At 34.7% G+C, this 20,607-nt stretch overlaps 3 protein-coding genes across 15 annotated transcripts; 2 read left to right on the plus strand and 1 right to left on the minus strand.

The window, feature by feature from the left end:
- Positions 1 to 3,499: 3,499 nt before the first annotated feature.
- Positions 3,500 to 7,865, minus strand: LOC147401058 (DNA-directed RNA polymerase subunit 10-like protein). Its single transcript, XM_086442175.1, has 4 exons — positions 7,749 to 7,865; positions 7,380 to 7,438; positions 5,872 to 5,966; positions 3,500 to 3,750 (listed from the first exon to the last, which is right to left on the minus strand). The coding sequence occupies exons 1-4, from the start codon at positions 7,782 to 7,784 to the stop codon at positions 3,725 to 3,727; spliced, it is 216 nt and encodes a 71-aa protein (XP_086298301.1). The 5' UTR covers positions 7,785 to 7,865; the 3' UTR covers positions 3,500 to 3,724.
- A 131-nt stretch (positions 7,866 to 7,996) lies between these two features.
- On the plus strand, positions 7,997 to 12,787 carry LOC147401059 (S-adenosyl-L-methionine-dependent methyltransferases superfamily protein). Its single transcript, XM_086442174.1, has 4 exons — positions 7,997 to 8,195; positions 9,090 to 9,567; positions 11,232 to 11,476; positions 12,224 to 12,787. The coding sequence occupies exons 2-4, from the start codon at positions 9,119 to 9,121 to the stop codon at positions 12,463 to 12,465; spliced, it is 936 nt and encodes a 311-aa protein (XP_086298300.1). The 5' UTR covers positions 7,997 to 8,195; positions 9,090 to 9,118; the 3' UTR covers positions 12,466 to 12,787.
- A 3,274-nt stretch (positions 12,788 to 16,061) lies between these two features.
- LOC147401060 (E3 ubiquitin-protein ligase BOI-like) lies at positions 16,062 to 20,607 on the plus strand. Of its 13 annotated transcripts, none has more exons than XM_086442181.1 (8): positions 16,062 to 16,218; positions 16,318 to 16,388; positions 16,525 to 16,585; positions 16,691 to 16,776; positions 17,205 to 17,281; positions 17,370 to 17,493; positions 19,409 to 19,770; positions 20,013 to 20,607. In XM_086442181.1, the coding sequence occupies exons 6-8, from the start codon at positions 17,385 to 17,387 to the stop codon at positions 20,553 to 20,555; spliced, it is 1,014 nt and encodes a 337-aa protein (XP_086298307.1). In that variant the 5' UTR covers positions 16,062 to 16,218; positions 16,318 to 16,388; positions 16,525 to 16,585; positions 16,691 to 16,776; positions 17,205 to 17,281; positions 17,370 to 17,384; the 3' UTR covers positions 20,556 to 20,607. The 13 variants fall into 13 exon arrangements, with proteins under 13 accessions (XP_086298307.1, XP_086298303.1, XP_086298308.1 ...); XM_086442177.1 differs by having other exon boundaries at positions 17,222 to 17,281; XM_086442182.1 differs by having other exon boundaries at positions 16,691 to 16,751; positions 17,222 to 17,281.

Raw genomic sequence — 20,607 nt, forward strand, 5'->3', positions numbered from 1 at the left:
GCATTCTTTCATTGTAAAATAAAAAAAATTATTTCTAATTTTTAAATAAAGACTTAAAGTTTGAAAAATGCTATTGATGCATGATTTACGATTCTAAAGATTGATGTAGTATCTTTCATAAAAGTTAAGTTGGAAACACTGAGAATCATCACTCTTGGGACAATTTTAGTCTATAAGACAATTTTTTTAATGATTTATTATTACTTGTATTGTAATTCTACTTAATAATTTTCAATTAGTGAAAATTAATATTTTGAGAATTTTTCTTCATTAAAACAAAATATCTTCTTTTTGATTCTATTAAGACCATTAGATGTTTCCCAGACTTAATAAAAATTATTATTCTTTACGAAGAGAGTACCATTTGTGTTTTAGTAGTTTTTTTTTATACAAGATGAGGGTAATTTCGGTAATTCGGGATATATTTTCTTTCGTTCGTTATTTTTAATCTCAGCCACGAATTGAATCCAGATTTTTTGCCGAATGTGGAAAACTTCTTGACACGTGTCATCTCTGTGTCCAATAGAATTTGACATTTCTACTTGAGGTTTTGTCATACATTAGTTCCGGGACCAGTATGAGAGAGTGTCCTATTGAAAAGGGTTTGTTTATAAAAAGAGAAACAACTAAGATGTTATCAGGTATACGTGTCTCCTGTGTTGGTCAGGCAAAATATTAAACACCGTTCACTCCTCCAACAACTTTCACCTTAAAAAAAATATATATATCATTAATCTTTTAAAAAATAAAAAAAATCAACCATGTTGATTTTTCGTGTGGGGTCGATAAATTTATGAACCACAAGTTCATGGGATCGGGAAGTTCACATGCCCAAGTAGGGTTTTGAGTTTTGTAATTGTGAAACAAATCCAAAATCGAATCGTTTCGACTAAAACTGAGATGACTCACTCAAGTTATGTGGATATACAATGTCTCAACATTCACATCATCTCATGAGATAAACAAGATGTCTAAGACGATCTTTTCAAAATCTTGACCGAGTTAGTGAGGACCCGATTGATTCAACTTCTTGAATCTGCTGTTAGCTTCTACTGTCAGAATCTGCTGTCAAAATCTGCTGTCAGAATCTGAAATACTGAAAAACTTGTTTGATAGAGCTTTTTAAAAGTGTTGTGCTATCAGAATCTGCTGCCAGAATCTAGTAATTACTGTTTGATACAGTTTCAAGAATCTGTTGTATTAGGATAAAATGACCAGAATACCCTTAAAGTTGATAATGCAGCCGAAATGCATTAAAAATTATTATAATACCCCTATATATATATATAATAAAATTATTTTAATTTTAAAATGTTTATAATTATAAAAAAATTATAGAAAAAATTATAATTTTATAGAAATTTCGATAGTATCTCCTCTTAAAAATGGACATATGAAATTTTCCTGACAAACAAAATACCTGCATAGTACATGAGAAACCGGAATCCGACATCCCTATCTTTCGATAAACAAAATTCACATCTACAATACATCGTATATATATAACACATCCACATAACATGGATATATATAACACAATCCAACAATTTTCTTCTTTCAAAAACAAGGTTCAATGGATAAAAGTCAAAGTCAATAAATAAGAAATTTTTTACTCCCACTAGTGCAACCTACAGGAATATCATTCTATATGATCAAAACATAATGATCATCACATTTTCAATTGTTACTTTTTTTAAGCAAATAAAATTTGGATGATGAGCTCACTACAAACAAAGACCCTAAAAACAAGTGATCATGAGCAAAATTTATAGATTGCCATGACTTAGCTCTGCTAGTTGGATTTAATCCAACATGTTAAGTGGCTCATGAAACCTAAGTAGTTTTAAGTATAAAATCAAGTTATCGATCAATCAACTAACAAGGAAATGGAAACTGATCTTGATACCCATAGTCACCAAGTCGGGTTTCGGGAATAAGTCAGCAAGGGAAAATTCAAAAAAAAAAATTTCGACTAGCGCTAGTTCTATGTAATGGTCCTATGAAGTGGTGTTCTTAAATTATATCATTAAATCCCATTTTAAATCATAATAATATATCACCAAATCCCATATTAATATCATCCATATATACATAACAAAGTGACTGAAAGTACACAATATGTTCAAAGTTTATATCATTCAAAATATGTATTATAAAGAATTTTTTTTTTTTTTTATGAACATTAAAATTAGAGAGCTGCTATTGACACCCCAAATTTTATTTATTACACCCCAATTTCTTAATTTCCACCTTGTTGAAGATCTGGTGGTGCTAAATTATTTATCACACCCCTATTAAAAGTTAAAACACTCTTAATTACAAGGGTTGGGCTCAAATTATAATCTCAACATTACAAAACATTCTAACACTCTATTGAAACAATTTCAACAGTTGTTAATAATTATGATTATGCTCATATAAAATCCTAAACCCAAAAAATTAGAAATCTAACAAAAACAAAATGAGAAAGTTTCTATTCACACCCCAACTGTTACTTATTTTCAATCATATTTATTTTCTTTATTTTTAATTGGGGTGGAATAAGTGAAAGTTGGGGGTTCCAATAGTTGCTCTCTAAAATCGAAGATATTATCTGCCACTTACACTGTAGATTCTTCTTTCTCAGCTGAATCTGAAATATCACCTTTGTAAGCTACCAACAAATCCTCAGCATTATTTGTAAACCTCGAAATGAACTTATCAAAAAACTCTTCTTCGGGCAAACGAATCACTGTAAGAAACTTTACATTCTTCTTCCATAGCTTCTTTGATTTCAGAATCTTGAGAAATTTGTACCGAGGTATAACCCTCTTCTCTATACTATGCATCAAGGACGTCGGTTGATTAATCAACTCTGTTCTTTTCAACCCAATTGTGTTCATGAAGAAGAGAAGAAGAGGAGATGAGCGAGATCTGTGTGTGTGTGTGAGAGAGAGAGAGAGAGCCGTGCAAGAGAGAGGGAGAAGGAGAGAGAGAGAATGTTGTGTGAGGTAGAGAGAGCTGTGCGCGAGAGAGGAGTTTCTGTTGACAACGGAGAAGAAGAGAAGGGCATTTTCGCCTTTTTCATTCGGCCATTTTTCGGTCATTGCATCTCCCGCAAACGCAGATAAAAAAAAGTCCTTCCATGAGCTTCTCAAAATTGCAGTTAGACACGGTTAAAAATTCGAAACGCAGATTTTAGAATCGTTATCAAACACGCCAACCCGGAGAAAAAGTCAGATTTTTAACGCAAACGCACCAAAATCCGCATTTAGAAATGCAATCAACCGACCCCTAAATCTCTATAAAGTCAATCAAGATTTTGAATAAAATAATTATTATTTTTAGAATTTAAATATTTATTATATAAATAACTATGATTTTATCACTAAACATTTTTTAATCTATCTTATTTTATTAAAAAAAGATTATTATTATTTTTTAATTTAAATATACCTAAATCAATCAATTTAAGTCAGTTTGTTATTACAATAGTTGGGAGACCAATAAAAGTAATAAATACCTAAATCACCACCACCACTTGAAGTCGAATATCAGGTCGATAAAATTGTTGGTCTTAATCCATAACCACAGCCTACGATATGTCAACAATTTTATACTATAGAAGTACACAAAGCCAACCGTTCGCAGTTCCTGAGTTCAACCACTTCCAAACATTGATCATTATAGACTGGCCATCACATACTATGCAAAATCATCTCTAAGACAACTAGCTCCCTTCTCTTCAACTGGCATCAGTTTTCTCCAGAGCTGCAACAGATACTAGAAGTTACTGCAAGCCCACAACGAACAAACATATATATACATGGGGCAGGATTAAGATCCAACCTCTTATTTAACATTTTATCCATCGTGTTTTGTAAACTGGGGTTAGAAATTTCAAAATAGATTGATTTTTGGTGAGGATAATCTAACCCCAATTTACAAGTTGAAGAATTTGGACCATCAATTATTGGCAAACCACTTTTTATGGATGGGCTGATTTTTTGCGAGGACGATCTCAACTTTGAACACCAGTTTACAAGACATGATGGATATATATATATATATGGGTCAGGATCAAGGGCCATATGAAAAAACATATGTAAAAACAATGCAACATTAATAAAATTTTAAAATATTAGTTAGAAGTTTCGGATTGAGCTGATTTTTTGTGAGGATGATCTCTATGACAAGAAGATCATCCGAAAAAAAATATCAGTCCTATCTGAAACTTCTAACCCCATTAAAAGTGATTTAGAATGTGGACCGTCGATTTTTTGCCAATTTTTATCAATAATTTGTAAATCACTTTTGATGGATTTAGAAGTTTCTGATTGAGCTGATTTTTTGTGAGGTTGATCTTCTCATCATAGTGATGATCCTCACAAAAAATCAGCTCAATCCAAAACCTCTAACCCATATTTTGAAAAACCATTGTTTTTTCATATGTTTTTACATATGGCCCTTGAACCGCCCCCTATATATATATATATATATATATGGGAAATGTTCAGCACCAAACATTTTGGCAAAACATTTTTCAAAACATGGGTTAGAAGTTTTGGAATGGGCTGATTTTTGGTGATGATGATCTCCTCACCGAGGAGATCATCATCACCAAAAATCAGCCCATTCCAAAACTTCTAACCCATGTAGGACAAAAATGGTTGGCTAAAATGTTGGCCAAAATGTTTGGTGCCGAACGGGACCCTATATATATAGGGTCCCGTTCGGCACCCTACACTTTACCTATGCTTTACCCTATGTATTTTGTCCTACATGAGTTAGAAGTTTTGGAATAGGGTGATTTTTGGTGAGGATGATCTCTATGGTGTGGAGATCATCCTCACCAAAAATCAGCCTATTCCAAAACTTCTAATCCCATAAAAAATGGTTTACAAAAAATGGACGGTCCATGATTTTTCAACTTGTAAACATGTGGTTAGAAATTTCGGAATGGGTTGATTTTTGGTGAGGAGGATCTTCTAACCGTAGAGATCATCCTCACAAAAAATCAGCCCATTCCAAAACTTCTAACCCATGTCGAACAAAACACGTAGGGTAAAGTGTAGGGTAAAGCATAGGGCGCCGAACATTTCTCATATATATATATATATGGGTCAGCTTCAAACGACAACCATTTCAACACACATATAGACAACGTGTTTTGTCTTATATGGGCAAAAATGTTTGGAATGAGCTGATTTTTTGTGAGGATGATCTCTGTGGTGAGGAGATCATCCTTGCCAAAAATCAGCTCATTATGAAACTTCTAGACCGTCCAATTTTTGTTGAAAAATTATAGACCGTCCAATTTTTGTAAATCAATTTTGATGGGGTTACAAGTTTTGGGATGGGATGATTTTTTGCCAGGATGATCCCCTCATCACCGAGATCATCCTCACAAAAAATCAGCCCATTCCAAACATTTTTGCCCATATAAGACAAACACGTTGTCTATATGTGTGTCGCAATGTGTGTTGCAGGAACCCGACCCTATATATATATATATATATATATATATATGGGGCAACGTTCCGTAGACAATGTTTTGTCTTATATGGCAAAACAGTTTCGGAATAGGCTGATTTTTTGTGAGGATGATCTCTATGGTGTGTAAATCATCCTAACAAAAAATCAGCTGATTCTAAAACTTCTAACCCTATGAAAAGTGGTTACAAACTAACGGTTAAAATGAACGGTCCACAATTCTTTAACTAGTAAACTGGAGCTAGCAATTTCAGAATAAGCTGATTTTTTCCAAGGATGATCCCCTCACCATAAAGATCATCCTCACAAAATATCAGCTCATTCCGACACTTTTTGCCCATATAAGACAAAACACGTTGTCTATGGATCCCCACCGAGAGAGAGAGAGAGAGAGAGTACTGTTGTAGTTGAGGAGCTTCTCAATGAGGTCAACATGGGTCATGAGCATTCGCCTACAACAATACCGGACCAACCCCAATGCATCGAGCGCATCTCTGTAAACCATTTAGCGACATAAGTATCTTCTTATTATACTCTACTGTTTTGCTACGTTTAGGATTTGATTGGAATGGAAAACCATACAAAACAACTTCTCAACAAAATTTCATCAAAGTATTAACTCTGCAAAATGCATAACTCATTAATGCTGTGAGAATGATTAAGCATGTTAAACTGTACAATCCAGCATAGATGCCATACCCATGTTACAGTATTCACGAAAACTGACATGTCCATGCCATACACAAGTTAAACAACATAAAACTAAGACAGTAAGAGCACTCTATGTCATGTTACAAACAACTCTCTTTTTCAAATAACCAAGAGGTGGTTTTATTTTTTTGAAAACAAAGTGTATAATGTTGTAAAATAATATAGGATTTTATACTGAATGGCAGTGTCAGATTTTCCTATCTGTACTTATGAAATGCAACGACAACATGTAATTCACATATAAGTCGTGCCAAACAATGTTCCGGGCCATTTTGAAATGTGATTTAGGGATGTACAAACCATAGGTTTTCACAATTTGGAACCTGGATTTGAGCATACAAGGAAGCAACTTATAAAAGTCTGAAATGCAAAGTTTTCCAGATTTTTGGAGTAAATGCCGAAACAATTGGGAACATGCTATCCCTCATGGATGACACAAATTGAAATGGCCAAAAAGAGAAAGGAGAATAATGGGGAGCTCATCTTATAGTACCATTCCATATTGTCATTGTTTTCTCACTTTGTCCATGAAACCACCTTTCTAACAGATCCCCCAAATGTAAAAGAGCATATAAGATTTGGTTACATAATCAATGAAAATTGGCGACACATGTAGTGAGGTGGCTAAGAGACCAACTTAAACCAAATACATAATTGTTTAGGGGTCATTGCCTTAGCTCAGAGGCAAGATGAAATTACTAATAAGCGGTCACTATCTCCACTACCCACCCATGTCAAACTAAACCTTTTTTTTTTCTCTTTTAGGATTGCCTTCAGTGTAGGAATAATGCTGACACACTAAACAAATGTATCCCTCTTTTTTTTTCAAACTACTAAACTAATTGGCACTACCAACAAAAAAACACATGTCCTTGATGTGCCCAATCTTGTGCAAGTAATTCCATAGGAACGATTTCATTACATTAGTAACCTCTAGTTCGCCAAGTAAATCCATACAATTTGCATCATCTAGACCTTCAAGGGGACTTCAATGTATGTTCTTTAATAATTCATGCCTTTTTTGTTTTGATGTCACAAATTCGAATATTATATATCTTAGAACATCAATAAAAAAAATAACGAAGCAAGATCTTTCTCATAAAGCTCAGAATTTTTGAAATTTCAGCTTACATAAATAGATATAACAGTTATTGAAGACGAATATTAAATATCAAATAAAGAAAGTTTAATCTCACCCTTCGGTGTAATCAGCTTGAAGAAGATCAAGGTACGTATCCCATTTGTTACCAATCACCTAATACAACCATTCCACATAAAGGGCATTCAATCCATGAAGTTAGATGAAATTCAAAAATATGGCTAGAAAATAACCTAAATAGAAGGAAAAAAATTGGATTTTTTTATCTACAAACGAAGAATCTCCAACGAAAATAAGGAGAAAAGCTTAAATAGTGTTAGAGATCGATCCTTAAACCCTAAAGAACAAGGTACCAACGACCTCAACCAGTAATATTCAAGTAGAAAAAAAACAACCACAAAAGCTACATAAAATGGATCGAAAAACTGCAAAACCCTCGAAATCGAATTGAATGTGATGAAATTACCTTCCCGCAGGTGAAGCAGCGGACTGGAATGATCATCTCTCCTTAAACCCTAACTCTCTCCTCTCTCTATTCTGACGAGACCTCAAAAGCTTCTCTACTTATTTCTTAAGACTTCGCAGAAAATGACTATAATAACCTTAACTTATGTCTCTATTACACTAAAATATGTCTTGGAACTATGTAAATAAATTCACGAATCAGTATTTACTAGTCATAGTTTAAGAGAACTTCTCCTGCCACACCAACTCTTCAAGTCTCCAGCACAACCCTTCAACTCGCACAGTCGCACTTGCATTAGCACAAGAGATAGTAAGGCTCTTTCTTCTTCGACTCGCATTCTCTCGTTCCTTAAAAACTCGGAGGCTCGATCGAAACTCGAGCTTCTGAAGAAACGGGAGTAGGGAAAAAAAAAACCCTAGATTTCTGCTTTTGAAGCTTCGTTCTTAGGTATTTTCAAGTTCTGTTTATTTATTTCCTTTTTAATTTTATTTGTTTAAGTGCTTGCTCGAGAATCTGTTCGTTTCTGTTGTTTTGAGCTTTTTTTGGATCGAAATTGTATGTTTTATGATTTTCTCCTTTTATTTTTGCGTTTTTTGGTGGATTTTGTGAGGTTTTTGTTGTTCTGCGCATTAGAAGTTTAATATGTTGCTCTGATTTTCGTTTTCGTGTTGGTGTATGTAATCTGGATGCTTGAATTAATCGTGACATGTGCTTTGTGGCGTATCAGATTGAATAATTTCAGTTATAGATTTGAATAATTTGTGGCAAGTAGTTGTTAGGGTTGTATAGACGAGTTTGAGAGATTAATTTCTGGGAACTAATTTGAGGTACGGCGCTATAAGATCCAACAATCTCATAAGCTATTGTAACTCTTGTTTTGCTTGACTTCTCTTTAAATTTGTATATTATTATTTACTTTGTTCCTTTTGCATTGAAGATTACTATTGTTCATGTTTGTTCTTCTTTTGAGTTAGTTGGTTCTTGTTCTCTGTTTATTTCGATTGTTCCTAGAAAAAAAACTAAAATTTCATGTAATTTTGCAAGAATTTGTTCCTTTTTTCCCCCCCTTTAATTCTGAAACCTCTACAAGAGCTTATGTGATTGCGGAAATTATTTTTTCATTGATTTTGAGATAATAATCTTAATAGAATGAAAGTTTTGTGCTTTAAACTTGTAAATTAAAATTCATGTAGTTTTAATTGTTAGTGGAAACAGTTGGGTTTCTAGTGTTTGCATGTGTTCTTAGCATTTTTATTTTAGATATTTTTGTAAATGTAAGGCTAAAGCTCAACAATGGATTTTTTTTCTTTCTTTCTGATTTATGGTTTTGATATTTGGCAGGGAATTGTACTCTATACAAGATTACAAAAATGTTGCCCGTCGATCCCTCTAAAAAGATATCTTTTAAACGCCCAATTAGCAATGGAGATCTGGTTATTGTATATATGAGGCATGACAACATGAAGGCCATCAAAGTATGTGAAGGTTCAGAATTACAGAACAGGTTTGGTGTGTTTAAACATTCCGACTGGATCGGGAAGCCATTTGGATCCAAGGTTCTGAGCAACAAGGGTGGATTTGTTTACCTTTTAGCTCCAACTCCCGAGCTATGGACTTTGGTTCTAAGCCACAGGACTCAAATTCTATATCTTGCGGATATAAGCTTTGTGATTTCATACTTGGAGATCATTCCCGGTTGTTTGGTTCTCGAGTCAGGCACCGGAAGTGGTTCTCTCACCACTTCATTGGCTAGGGCCGTGGCTCCTATGGGTCATGTTTACACGTTCGACTTTCATGAACAAAGGGCAGTCTCAGCCAGGTAAATTTTTTAATTACTGATGCTCGATGTATATATTTCTTTTTGAGATGTGATTTAAATTAGGGGTGCAACTTGGTTCGGTTCAAACTGAGAACGAAACCAAACCGGTGGCTTTGGGTTGGGTTGGTTTGGTTTGGAACAAGTTGCGGATCGGTTCTGGGTTAAGAAAATGGAGAACCAACCAGGTTCAGTTCGAGATTCAAGGTTCGAGGCTTGTATAGAACCGAACCCTTAATGACTTACTACTCTTTAGGAATTAGGACATAGATTAATGATTTTTTTTATGGATAGATTAATGACTTATTATATGAAATTTCAGGTTCATTATTTATTTATTCATTAAAATTGTGTTGCTTCTAAGCAGGTTTATAGGATATTGGCAACCCATAGAACTGAACCAAACCGACCTTAGTTCGGTTTGGTTCTATGGGCAATTCGTTTCGCTTATTTAGTGGAACCGACCTATGTTGGATTGGTTCTGATTTGGCCTCGAACAGAACCAAGTTGCACCCCTAATTTAAATGCTTTATGGGAGCATTTTAGACCCTTTTTGTCTTTCTTTCTTTACCTACAATGCGTTTAATTTGCCTGGACATATCAGTTTCTCTGTGAGGTACTTGTGATATTTGTATTTGTGTTTTGGTTCATATTGGTTGAGACTTGGAGGTTTGTGTTATTTTAAGATCTCAAGAAACTTGTACAGGCAGTGAAGAACTCAACTGCACACTCGAATGCATGTTAGTTACTTGGAAAGCTTTTTTGAACTCAAAAACTCAGATTGTGCTCTGAGCTTCTTATGCTCAAATGGTCAATGGAGACTCAATTATGTTCCAGTAGGATTTGTTTATCAATTTGTTCATATTTATTTAATCACTTTGCTTCCTTAGCTAAAAAAATGTTCCAGGAGGATTCTACACATTTACTCGTTTACGTTAATGCCAAGTGTTCTTTAAAATGAGATACGTGATTTGAACTGTCATCCATAATGACAAGCATGTCTCAAATTCTCCGCGTCTCGGATTTCTTCATTATCATTGAAATCAGCAATAAATTTCTTTACCTACTGGAAAAAAGAAAAGAAAAAGATGTGCCTTTGGCTCTCTTCTATACAGGGTTTCAAAACTCAGTTGGATGTCTCGTCTCGTTCATGGACAAGACCGAGTTGTCTCAAATGAGATAACCCATTAACACGGTTTACAATGATTTTTCATACATATATTTATATGAAAATAATTATAGTTTTATTTATTTATTATATATAAGGCCGATTAGAAATGTTTAGTCAGAAAAGCATGTTTTATTAATATAATAAACAATTAAATTCTAAAATAATTAATTATTTTAATCAAAATATACAAAATCCAGGTTGACTTGTCCAAGATTTTCAAAATATCGCCCGAGTCATCTCATTTATCTCACTAGATGGTGAAGTCTGCGATGCCATGTAAATCTTTCTCATTTGTTAATGATTCCGAGATGGCTGAACCATCTCGGTCTCGGACGAGATTTGAAACCATGCTTCTATAAGAACAAGTGCATCTCAAATACTCCAGTTATGGCTTTTTAATATATCTTCCGAGTGAGGTGTACATGAATCTTTGTGCCCAAGTCTCATGGTTATCTCAAAAGCTGACGATGTATTTCCATTTTTTCCCTCACAACAGGGAGGATTTTGAGAGGACTGGCTTGAGCAGCTTAGTTACAGTAGGGGTTAGAGATATTCAAGGTGAGGGTTTTCCTGATAAATTATTTGGAGTGGCAGATGCAGTCTTCCTTGACCTTCCCCAACCATGGCTGGCCATACCTTCTGCTGGAAAAATGTTGAAGCAAGATGGGATTTTATGCTCCTTCTCACCATGCATTGAGCAAGTGCAGCGCTCATGTGAGACTCTCAAAGCAAATTTTACAGGTCTGTTAACTACACCTCATATTCCTGGTTTTGAAATTTAAAATTATTGTTTCGAGGCAACTTGGCAAGTGTTTCTCTAGCAAGGAATTTGAAGTCCTGACACCAACCGTATGAATATAACTAGGTAGATATAATAATGGGGTGGGGGTGCTGTTAACATGTGCCCTATGGACACATTAAGATGCATTAAATACACCACCAGGACTTATTTTACTACCTTAATGGCTTATAAAAAAATAAAGAGTCGTGATGAATGCATGCTGTAAATCATACGCGGTCTGTACATGGTTGAAGTGGCAAGGGCACAAAACCATAGATCTTTTTCTTCAGGATACACACGGAAAAAGATCTGTGGTTCTGTGCCCTTGCCACATCAGTCGCGTACAGACCGCGTGCGTTCATCATTCTTGAAAAATAAAAACTACCGAAAACACCCTCAATGCTTATTTTCAAGGTGTTTTAAATGCATCTTAAGATGCCCCCTTAGGGCACATGACTCCAAAACACAGCTTGCGCTATTGTGATTTGGTAGTTTATGATATTGGACAGCCCTAGTTTGAATGTCAGCATTTCAAAACTTCTATATTAAGGATCATATTGAATGTTACCCATTGTGGATAATTTTGTGAAAGCAAGCTTGATTTTCTTCTATTACAAGTTTGATGATCGGTCCAATGATTGCCCCAACAAAATCCTTATTGGGTATATTCACCAACACTAGACATTCTGTTGTGCTTTTGTGTGTAGATATAAGGACATTCGAGGTCTTACTCCGCTCATACGAAATCCGAGAAGGGAGGCTGGACTGTGGTAGGGGTGACAACAATGAATCACTTGGGTCTCTTCCCTGCAAAAGGAGGCAGCCTTCAAGTGAATGCGATAATGGGAGAGAGAAATCTAGTTCACCTGTTGTTACGGCTAGGCCGTGTGCTGAGGCGAGAGGTCACACTGGTTATTTGACATTTGCGAGAGTCAAATGCCTCCAATAAGGCGCACAAAAACGCCTTTTTGTTAAGGTTGGATCCAAGCTTTGCCCCTGCTATCAAGATCATTTAAAAGTTTAGGATTGGCAAATAAATCCAAAGATTGGCTTGTGAGTGTTCTTGGGTCAGTTAATTATTTTTATTTTTCATTTACTGCTAATTAACTTCAACCCGACTTGTGATTGTAAGATTTGTCTTTTTTGGACTCGAAAATATTTCCATTTCCAAGTCTTTGGTATCATCACCCAAAGACTGTGCCAACTAAGCTAGCTGACGTCAAATTGTATTTTTTTTAAATTTATTTATGACTAAGCTGGATTTGAACCCACGACCTCGAAGTTGTTTTGCAATGTGTCAAGCCAACTGAGCTATGGGTCTTGTTCTTTCATACATTTTAACTAGATTAAATCTAATATTTTTATGAATTTGATTAAAAGTTTAAGTACTAAAAAAATTGAAAATTATATGCATATCATGCCGGTAGATTCATTTGTATTATAGTAATTAAAAATATAAATATTTTGTTCATTAATAATAATATGTTTTTAAAAAAAAGAAGAAAGAAGATGCAGCATGAACTTAAAAGCTAATAATAAAATATAGATAAATAAATGGGATGCCCTACCTACACCCACTCTTTAGCTCATTACACCCTCTTATTGCTTTAACCTATTGTACTTGTGAGTGTATGCAACAAAAATTTGTCAGTTAGTTTCACCTACCAATTAATTTTAAAATAAAGAGTTACCTATCGAAACCTTTCAATAATTTTTGATAAATATATATTGAACATTTTCAAAATAATAATGTTGAAGTGACCTCAATATTGTATTTCAAAGTGCATTTTCCTAAGATGGAAGTGTGATATGATGTACAATCTTGAGGTCACTCCAACATGATTCCTTTTAAAAAGGTTCGGTAATAACATATGAAACACTTTTCACATGGTATCTCATGTAAGAAATTATTCGATATGTAACTATTGATCTAAGAATGATAAATTCAATAGAAACATGCTGAAAAATATGTTACTATATGATAGGTACATATTGAATAGTTCTTTACATGGGGATCTTATGTGAAAAAATGCAATCGGTATGTACCGACTGAAATAGTGTTGATGAGTTCAGTATTGACCTATCGAACATATTGGAAATTTTGAAAAAAAAATAATGTAAACGATAAAAGATAAAATCGATTTTTAACATGGTTCATTTGCAAAATGATTAAAAATAATTCAAAAAATAAAAGATGATGAAAATAAATTATAAAAACTCACTTCTTCTTTTTTGATAAATTTGGAGAAAGAAAAGCAATACAAAGGAAAGATCGAGAAAACCAACTAAGACGACATATAACAACAAGAAAAAAAGAACAAAAAGGAAGTCAAGTGTTTGAAAGGTTACAAACAACTTCCCAACGAACTCAAAAATCTTTAAAAAGATCCCTTTAAACACTTTGAAGATCTTACACCCAAAAAAACAATAAACCTAGAATCTTCAAGGAAATCTCTTGAATGGAACTCGACTTTCTTTCAAAAGTTTTAGCGTTTCTTTCCATCCAAATGCCCCAAAAGATCACGAAATGGGTGAGACTCTACATTTATAAAAACTCACTTTATCTATTAAAAATCGGATTTTAATGAATAATATCCCTACAAATGGATCAAAACATGATCATTTAATGAATCTCTGAAGAAAAATCAATTGATTATGTGGATTCGACTGAATTTTAATAGAATTTTTTAATATGAATGTTTCAATAAGATTTGGTATGCTTCGAATGAGGAAAAAATTATGTTTGTTATTTGATGAGTGTTAAGTGGGTGTATATAGTAAAACATAATAAAACCCAAAATAATATATATATATATATATAATATATATATATATATAGATATATATATATATATATATATATATATATATATATATATATAATATATATATATATAAATTCCTGGTCATGGCCAATGTTTTTTTTTTCCCAAAATGATATTTACGTAATATTATTTGACATTTAACGACTAAGCGGGTGTGACGGAAAAAAAAATTGGGTGTAGATAGCCAGAGCCTAAATAAATACCTTGCCATGACCGATTTCTTTTTGTCGTTTTGTGGTCACCCGCCAAAACTTACCCAACTGGGACCCACCCATCTTCACCAGTCCGTTTCTTCGTGATTTTCCCGCCTTTTATATAATTCTTGTTGATCCCCTTCGTACAGACCGCCACGATTTGCAAAAGAATAAAAAGAGACGCGAGGATTAGGACAATTTCAAATTACATAAATACCCTTATTCACAAATACATTTCTTTTTTAACGGTTAGAGTGACCAAATTACCCCTAAAGAAATACACAATTTCCTATCCTAATATACAAGGGCTGTGTGTCAAATAAATTGGATTCGAATAGCAATAAGAGAGTCCTTGGACTAATTTGGAAACAACTGGATTGGATCTATAATTGATTCGATATTTATTGGTTTGGGTCCTTATTGGACCCAATTTTTTTTGTTTTGATGATAATTCAATTAATTTTGAATTAGATTAAATACATATATAATGGATGGATAGCAATCTTTTGACTCTCTCCCACTATCCTCTCCATGGCACATGGCATCATTCAAATCTTACAATAGAAGAATATTTTACGTAAATCTTGGTGAAACTATTGTCCAAAAAGTTTTTCATTTTCATCATTTGTTTGGAATCCACACATACGTTGAAAAGCTAATGATGAAAATGTTGAAATTAATTTTGTAAATGAAAATTTGATTGTAATTTTTTATTTATGTGTATCAAAAGCATTGATTTCTTTGACAAGTAAATGAAAAATAATAATTGACATCTAATAAAAGTGCCAACACCAAATAGGATGAGACACAATAATACGTCATCATATAATTGTCATGAGTGAGGGAAGGATCCCTCACACCTTGAAATAGGGCATCAAGGCTCTTATACGTTTTTTTTTTTTTTTTGTTAATCGAGTGTCCGGACCAGCTTGCACGCACCACAACTAATCTCGAGGAGGACTATCACCACAACCCATCGTCGCTATCTTTATACAATCATTCCTTCAACAAGTAGTCACATCATTTCATTAAATTTATAGTTTTTATTTTTTATGATGAGGGTGTCCAAACTTATGTCTGATTAGGGGGACAGGAAGAGTCAAGGCTGAGTTGACATTTGGGTTCCCTTACCTTATCACATGCAACGTCTATACATCACACACACCAAGTAAGTGAGGGTGCACCCTCACGAGTGACCCCGAGAAAACACTGCTTATACTGAGTATCGAACTGACAACCTATGACTCATGTTGTTAAATGATCTAGGTTTAATACCAGATGTCAAGATTCAAAATCTCTTTTGAGAAAATCTTAATTAAAACATTCTAATACTATTTAAAATATTTTTGAAAGAATCAACATTTCAAAATCAAATATTATCTTTGGATATCCAACATTCAAATATTTTTGGGAAAGGGTATTTTTGTAAAACAAACGAATAATTGACATCCAGAGATCTCAAAAAAGCATTTGAAAATAAATACTTCCGTCATTTATTTTCAAAGTAGGGGTACTTTAGTCAATTCATTGCATAATTAATGTCTGAAACAAAAGTCTCAACTGCTGGGACAACGAAAAGATAGGTAGGGAGAGAGTCAGAGACAATGAGCGAGATACCAAAACCTGTTCGTCTCCAGAATTCTCGATCAGTCTCTGTAACCGAAGACCAGATCAGATTTCGAGGTTTATATCTTGTAAAGCTTTATTTCCTTATTTTTAATTTCTCCAAATGAGACGATAACGTATTTTATGCTGTTTTTTTTTCTTGATTTTATGGTTTAGATTTGTGGCGGAGAGATCCGAATCGATCGATCAATCGTTCTGATTTTTTTGTGGAATCTTGATTTATGGAGGTATTATAGATTGCATTTCTGTCTTTGATATTCGATCGAGTTCGTTCTTGTCTTCTTGAAATGAAACCTGAAAACGCATTTATTTAGTTTTTAAATATATATATATATATAAAACTGATTTTTGGTGTTGTTTTAGGATTGCAGGATCCGATGAGATTGCTTGTCTTGAATCTGGATTAAAACTATAGCGTGTTGAGGTAATCTGGAGATCCTTTTATTCAGGTTCTTGATTTCAATTCTGATTTTGAATTTGTACAAGAGGAAATGTTTTCTGATCTGATGTATTTTTGTTGTTGTTTTAGGATTGCAGGATCCGATGCGATTGCTTGTCTTGAATCTGGATTAAAACTATAGCGTGTTGTGGTAATCTGGAGATCCTTTTATTCAGGTTCTTGATTTCAATTCTGATTTTGAATTTGTACAAGAGGAAATGTTTCTGATCTGATGTATTTGAGATCGGATTTATGGTTAATGATTGTTGTTAAATATCATTCTAGTTTTGTGCTATATTTCGAGAGGGATTATATCTGCTCTGGCTCATGGTTTTGATCTGATCTGAGAATCTGTTGTGTATATCTTGAATCTTTAAATGATCTACGTTCTATGCTCTTCTTTTAGATTGATTACGAGATATTTCATTTCCATCTTGTATTTTAAATTATATCTTTGTTTGGATTGGGAGGATATTCAGAGGAATTTGATCATCTTTCATTAAATCCTAATTCTTTAACAAACCAACAAAGAGAAGGTTGAGACGCCTAGTTAAATCTGCTTGAATTTGTCTCAAATGTTCATAGGTTTGATGAATTTATTCAGGTTAATTTTTTGTGCAGATACATTGGATCTGTTTCTACTTCAGATATTCTTACTTCTCTGAAGCATTAAATTTTGAGGTATTTTTTCTGCATATAATGTTATAAATGTTCCATTTTTTTCTTCTTAGTTTTATGGTTTGTTAATTAGGGATTATGATGGCCATAGTTTGGGTTTTTTAGGATGATGTATGGGGGTGATAATAGTAATCCTGGTTTTCCTCTAGCGCTGGAGGAAAATCGTTTCCAATACGGTTCTGACGCATCAACTCAGCTGCAGTTGTTTGGAAATTGTGAGTGCTACCTTGCCTGTTACTTTTTCTTTTCCTCCTAGTTATTGATCTGGTTGGACATTGTACTTGGTTATATTGAAAATTACTGCATTGTTAGCTATGTATTTGTTTCAACATGATATTTCATATAGGCCTTAGTTTTTGTTTTTAATACCTGCTTGTGTTCTTTATTGTTTTGGATCTCTGTTATTTCTAAATATGGTCAGCCTTTGCCTTTGGGTTTTGATTGATTTCTTTGAACTTGTCCTGATTGGATGTTTCATGGAAGAGTTCTCATACCAGTGTTGGTTAGAAGTCGACTTAATTGGTAATCATAACAATTCAATTGTGAACTTCAACTTTTGACTTTTGAAAAGATAGCGATAATAGGATGCTTATAAATGTAGATGATTCCCTAACCTCATGCCCATGCTGTTAAGGATGTGATGTCCTATGGAATTCCTCTTGAAGCTGTATAACCCACCAAAGGAATGACGGGCTTCACCTCGAAAGTGCAATTGCTTGAAACCTCGAGCATAATTGGGTGCAAACCCAACAAGCAAATGCGGATGTGTTCGTCCCACTCATCCAACAACAGCACCCATTGCTATGGCACCCATGCAGTAAGAGAGCCTTCAACTTTGACCTTCCTTCCATAGCTTTCCTTCAATGCCATGACAATCAAATGGCCATAAGTTTGGTTTTTGGTGGAAGCTGGATTAGCATCGTCCTCACTCCACGTTAGATAGCCCTTATCCTTCATATACAATAAAATTTCACACGGATTGGCTTTTGTTCTAGAAAATCTCCTAAGTCGGCAGATTGAGTCATGTCCAAACCTCTTGCTGGTAGGGAATCATCTTTCATCTAAGTTTGTATTTTCTTTTCACCCAATATGTGGATTTGGATATTTGATCATTACTTTTATTTAGTTCAATACTTTCTTATTTGACATCTGTCCGCCTAGTTTTCTGCTGCTTCTAATTTGGTAGATATGCTGGAATCGGATATGTGGTTTTATGGTTGTAGACTTGTAGTGCAAAATGTTAACCAATTGAGAGACAAGCCCAAACCCTTGCCATTTGTTATACTGTGTTGCCATATGATCCGGTATTCTGGTTTCTGTATCAAAGGAATACATTATTGGGCATCTCGTTGGTGCTTTAAGAGGCCATTACACCTGGCATGTGTTGGAAGGGGTGACTAAGTCTGAATATATATATAGGGTTGGGTTCCGTAGACACAAAGTTACTCACATTGCGACACAGTGTTTTGTCTTATATGGGCAAAAATGTTTGGAATGGGCTGATTTTTTGTGAGGATGATCTCTATGGTGAGGAGATCATCCTTGCCAAAAATCAGCTCATTATGAAACTTCTAGCCCCATGTTTACAAGTTGAAAAATTTTAGACCGTCCAATTTTTGTAAATCAATTTTGATGGGGTTAGAAGTTTTGGAATGGGATGATTTTTTTGCAAGGATGATCCCCTCATCACAGAGATCATCCTCACAAAAAATCAGCCCATTCCAAACCTTTTTGCTCATATAAGACAAAAATGGTGTCGCAATGTGAGTCGAACTATGGGTCGTAGGAACGTCACCCATATATATATATATATGTCATCTACCCAAGTCAGACAAGAAGGATAACACCAGTGGGTGGGATCCAAATATCCAATATGTTTCTCAAACACATTAATCACTATCACTATGTATATTAGCAAGACTTCCTGTAATAAGGTATAGGTGGTGATAATGGTACCGAATCATTAATGCCGATGCTATGTTTTCATTAATTTGAATGCTATTAGTACACTGCTATTCTGTTCCCTTTTCACCGTAAATTTACTACCTTCCTTGCATGTCTTGAGCTTGTTTAGTCTTGGGAGTTTAGCCCAATCTATCAAGAGAGTATCATGCCAAATTTATGTTACAGTCCCAGCAAGCTGTAGTGTTGATCCAGTGAACTACCTTGGAAACCAACGTCTCTCTGCCCTAAGCCGGCCAACTAATCAAGGCAGGGAGGCCGAAGATATTTCGAGGCACCAAAAGCTTCAGATTTCCTTAAATAATAACTCCCATCAAGAGGTGACTGATTGGTCAACAATTATTCCTAATGCAAACCCTATATCAACTGGGTTGAGGCTGTCACGTGACGACAATGAACACAACCCCACTGTAGCTTCTGCAAGTGGAAGTATGGCAACAACACTTCCTGTTGTCTTTTCCCTTGGTGACAATCTCAAGAGCGAGATCGATCAACAACAGAAAGAATTCGACCATTACATCAGAGTTCAGGTACCAAACCATTCCTACTTTCATACATTTAGGGATGTAAGAGATCTTGCTTGTTATGATTATAGAACAATTTTATTGTCTCGGACACTCAGACAAAGATTAATTACGGTAGTATTTTTCTTTTGATGGTTAAGTTGGTTTGCAATGTGTCAAACCAACTGAGCTATGGGTGGAAGCCCAGTTATAGTAGTGTTAGCTTTCAAATCGCTGTTTTAACATGCTAAGAGAAACTTGGTGATCAGGAAGAATGCATGGTTAAGGGAGTGAGGGAGATGAAGCAGAGACACATGGCTTCTATTCTTAGTGCTATAGAAAAAGGACTCAGGAAGAAACTACAGGAGAAAGAGATGGAGATATATAACATGAACCATAAGAACGGGGAACTGGTTGAGAGAATAAAGCAGGTATCTATGGAAGCCCAATCCTGGCACTACAAAGCCAAGTACAATGAGTCGGTAGTAAATGTCCTGAAGAACAATCTCAGGAAGGCCATAGCACGGGGCGCTAACCAAGGGAAGGACGGTTGTGGGGAGAGCGAGGTTGATGATGCGGCGTCTTGCAACCATCTGAGCGTCCCAGATGGATTCGGTGGGAAAAATGTCAATGGGATTCATCTGGGGCTAAAGGAACAGATGACATGTAAAGCGTGCAAGAGTAAGGAGGTCGCAATCTTGTTGCTGCCTTGTAGGCACTTGTGCTTGTGTAAGGATTGTGAAGGGTTTATTGATGTATGTCCCGTCTGCCAGTTGATGAAGACTGCAAGTTTTCAGGTATACATGTCCTGAGATACAACTGAAAATACATAGAATGAAAAAAAATACCAATCTATCAACTGAA

The sequence above is a fragment of the Akebia trifoliata genome, chromosome 5, assembly GCF_017979445.1.
Source record: "Akebia trifoliata isolate Shusen 1 chromosome 5, ASM1797944v1, whole genome shotgun sequence".
NCBI lineage: Eukaryota > Viridiplantae > Streptophyta > Magnoliopsida > Ranunculales > Lardizabalaceae > Akebia > Akebia trifoliata.

What these genes read in the sequence shown, in the direction of transcription:
- LOC147401058 (XM_086442175.1), bottom strand. Translation starts at nt 7,784, where the DNA reads ATGATCATTCCAGTCCGCTGCTTCACCTGCGGGAAG. An exon ending in CAAGCTGATTACACCGAAGG is followed by an intron (nt 5,967 to 7,379) that starts GTGAGATTAAAC and finishes AATGGTTTACAG; the next exon opens with AGATGCGCTCGATGCATTGG. An exon ending in GAAGCTCCTCAACTACAACA is followed by an intron (nt 3,751 to 5,871) that starts GTACTCTCTCTC and finishes TATCTGTTGCAG; the next exon opens with CTCTGGAGAAAACTGATGCC.
- LOC147401059 (XM_086442174.1), top strand. Translation starts at nt 9,119, where the DNA reads ATGTTGCCCGTCGATCCCTCTAAAAAGATATCTTTTAAACGCCCAATT. An exon ending in CAAAGGGCAGTCTCAGCCAG is followed by an intron (nt 9,568 to 11,231) that starts GTAAATTTTTTA and finishes CCCTCACAACAG; the next exon opens with GGAGGATTTTGAGAGGACTG. An exon ending in TCTCAAAGCAAATTTTACAG is followed by an intron (nt 11,477 to 12,223) that starts GTCTGTTAACTA and finishes TTTTGTGTGTAG; the next exon opens with ATATAAGGACATTCGAGGTC.
- LOC147401060 (XM_086442181.1), top strand. Translation starts at nt 17,385, where the DNA reads ATGATGTATGGGGGTGATAATAGTAATCCTGGTTTTCCTCTAGCGCTG. An exon ending in GCTGCAGTTGTTTGGAAATT is followed by an intron (nt 17,494 to 19,408) that starts GTGAGTGCTACC and finishes TTTATGTTACAG; the next exon opens with TCCCAGCAAGCTGTAGTGTT. An exon ending in ACCATTACATCAGAGTTCAG is followed by an intron (nt 19,771 to 20,012) that starts GTACCAAACCAT and finishes CTTGGTGATCAG; the next exon opens with GAAGAATGCATGGTTAAGGG.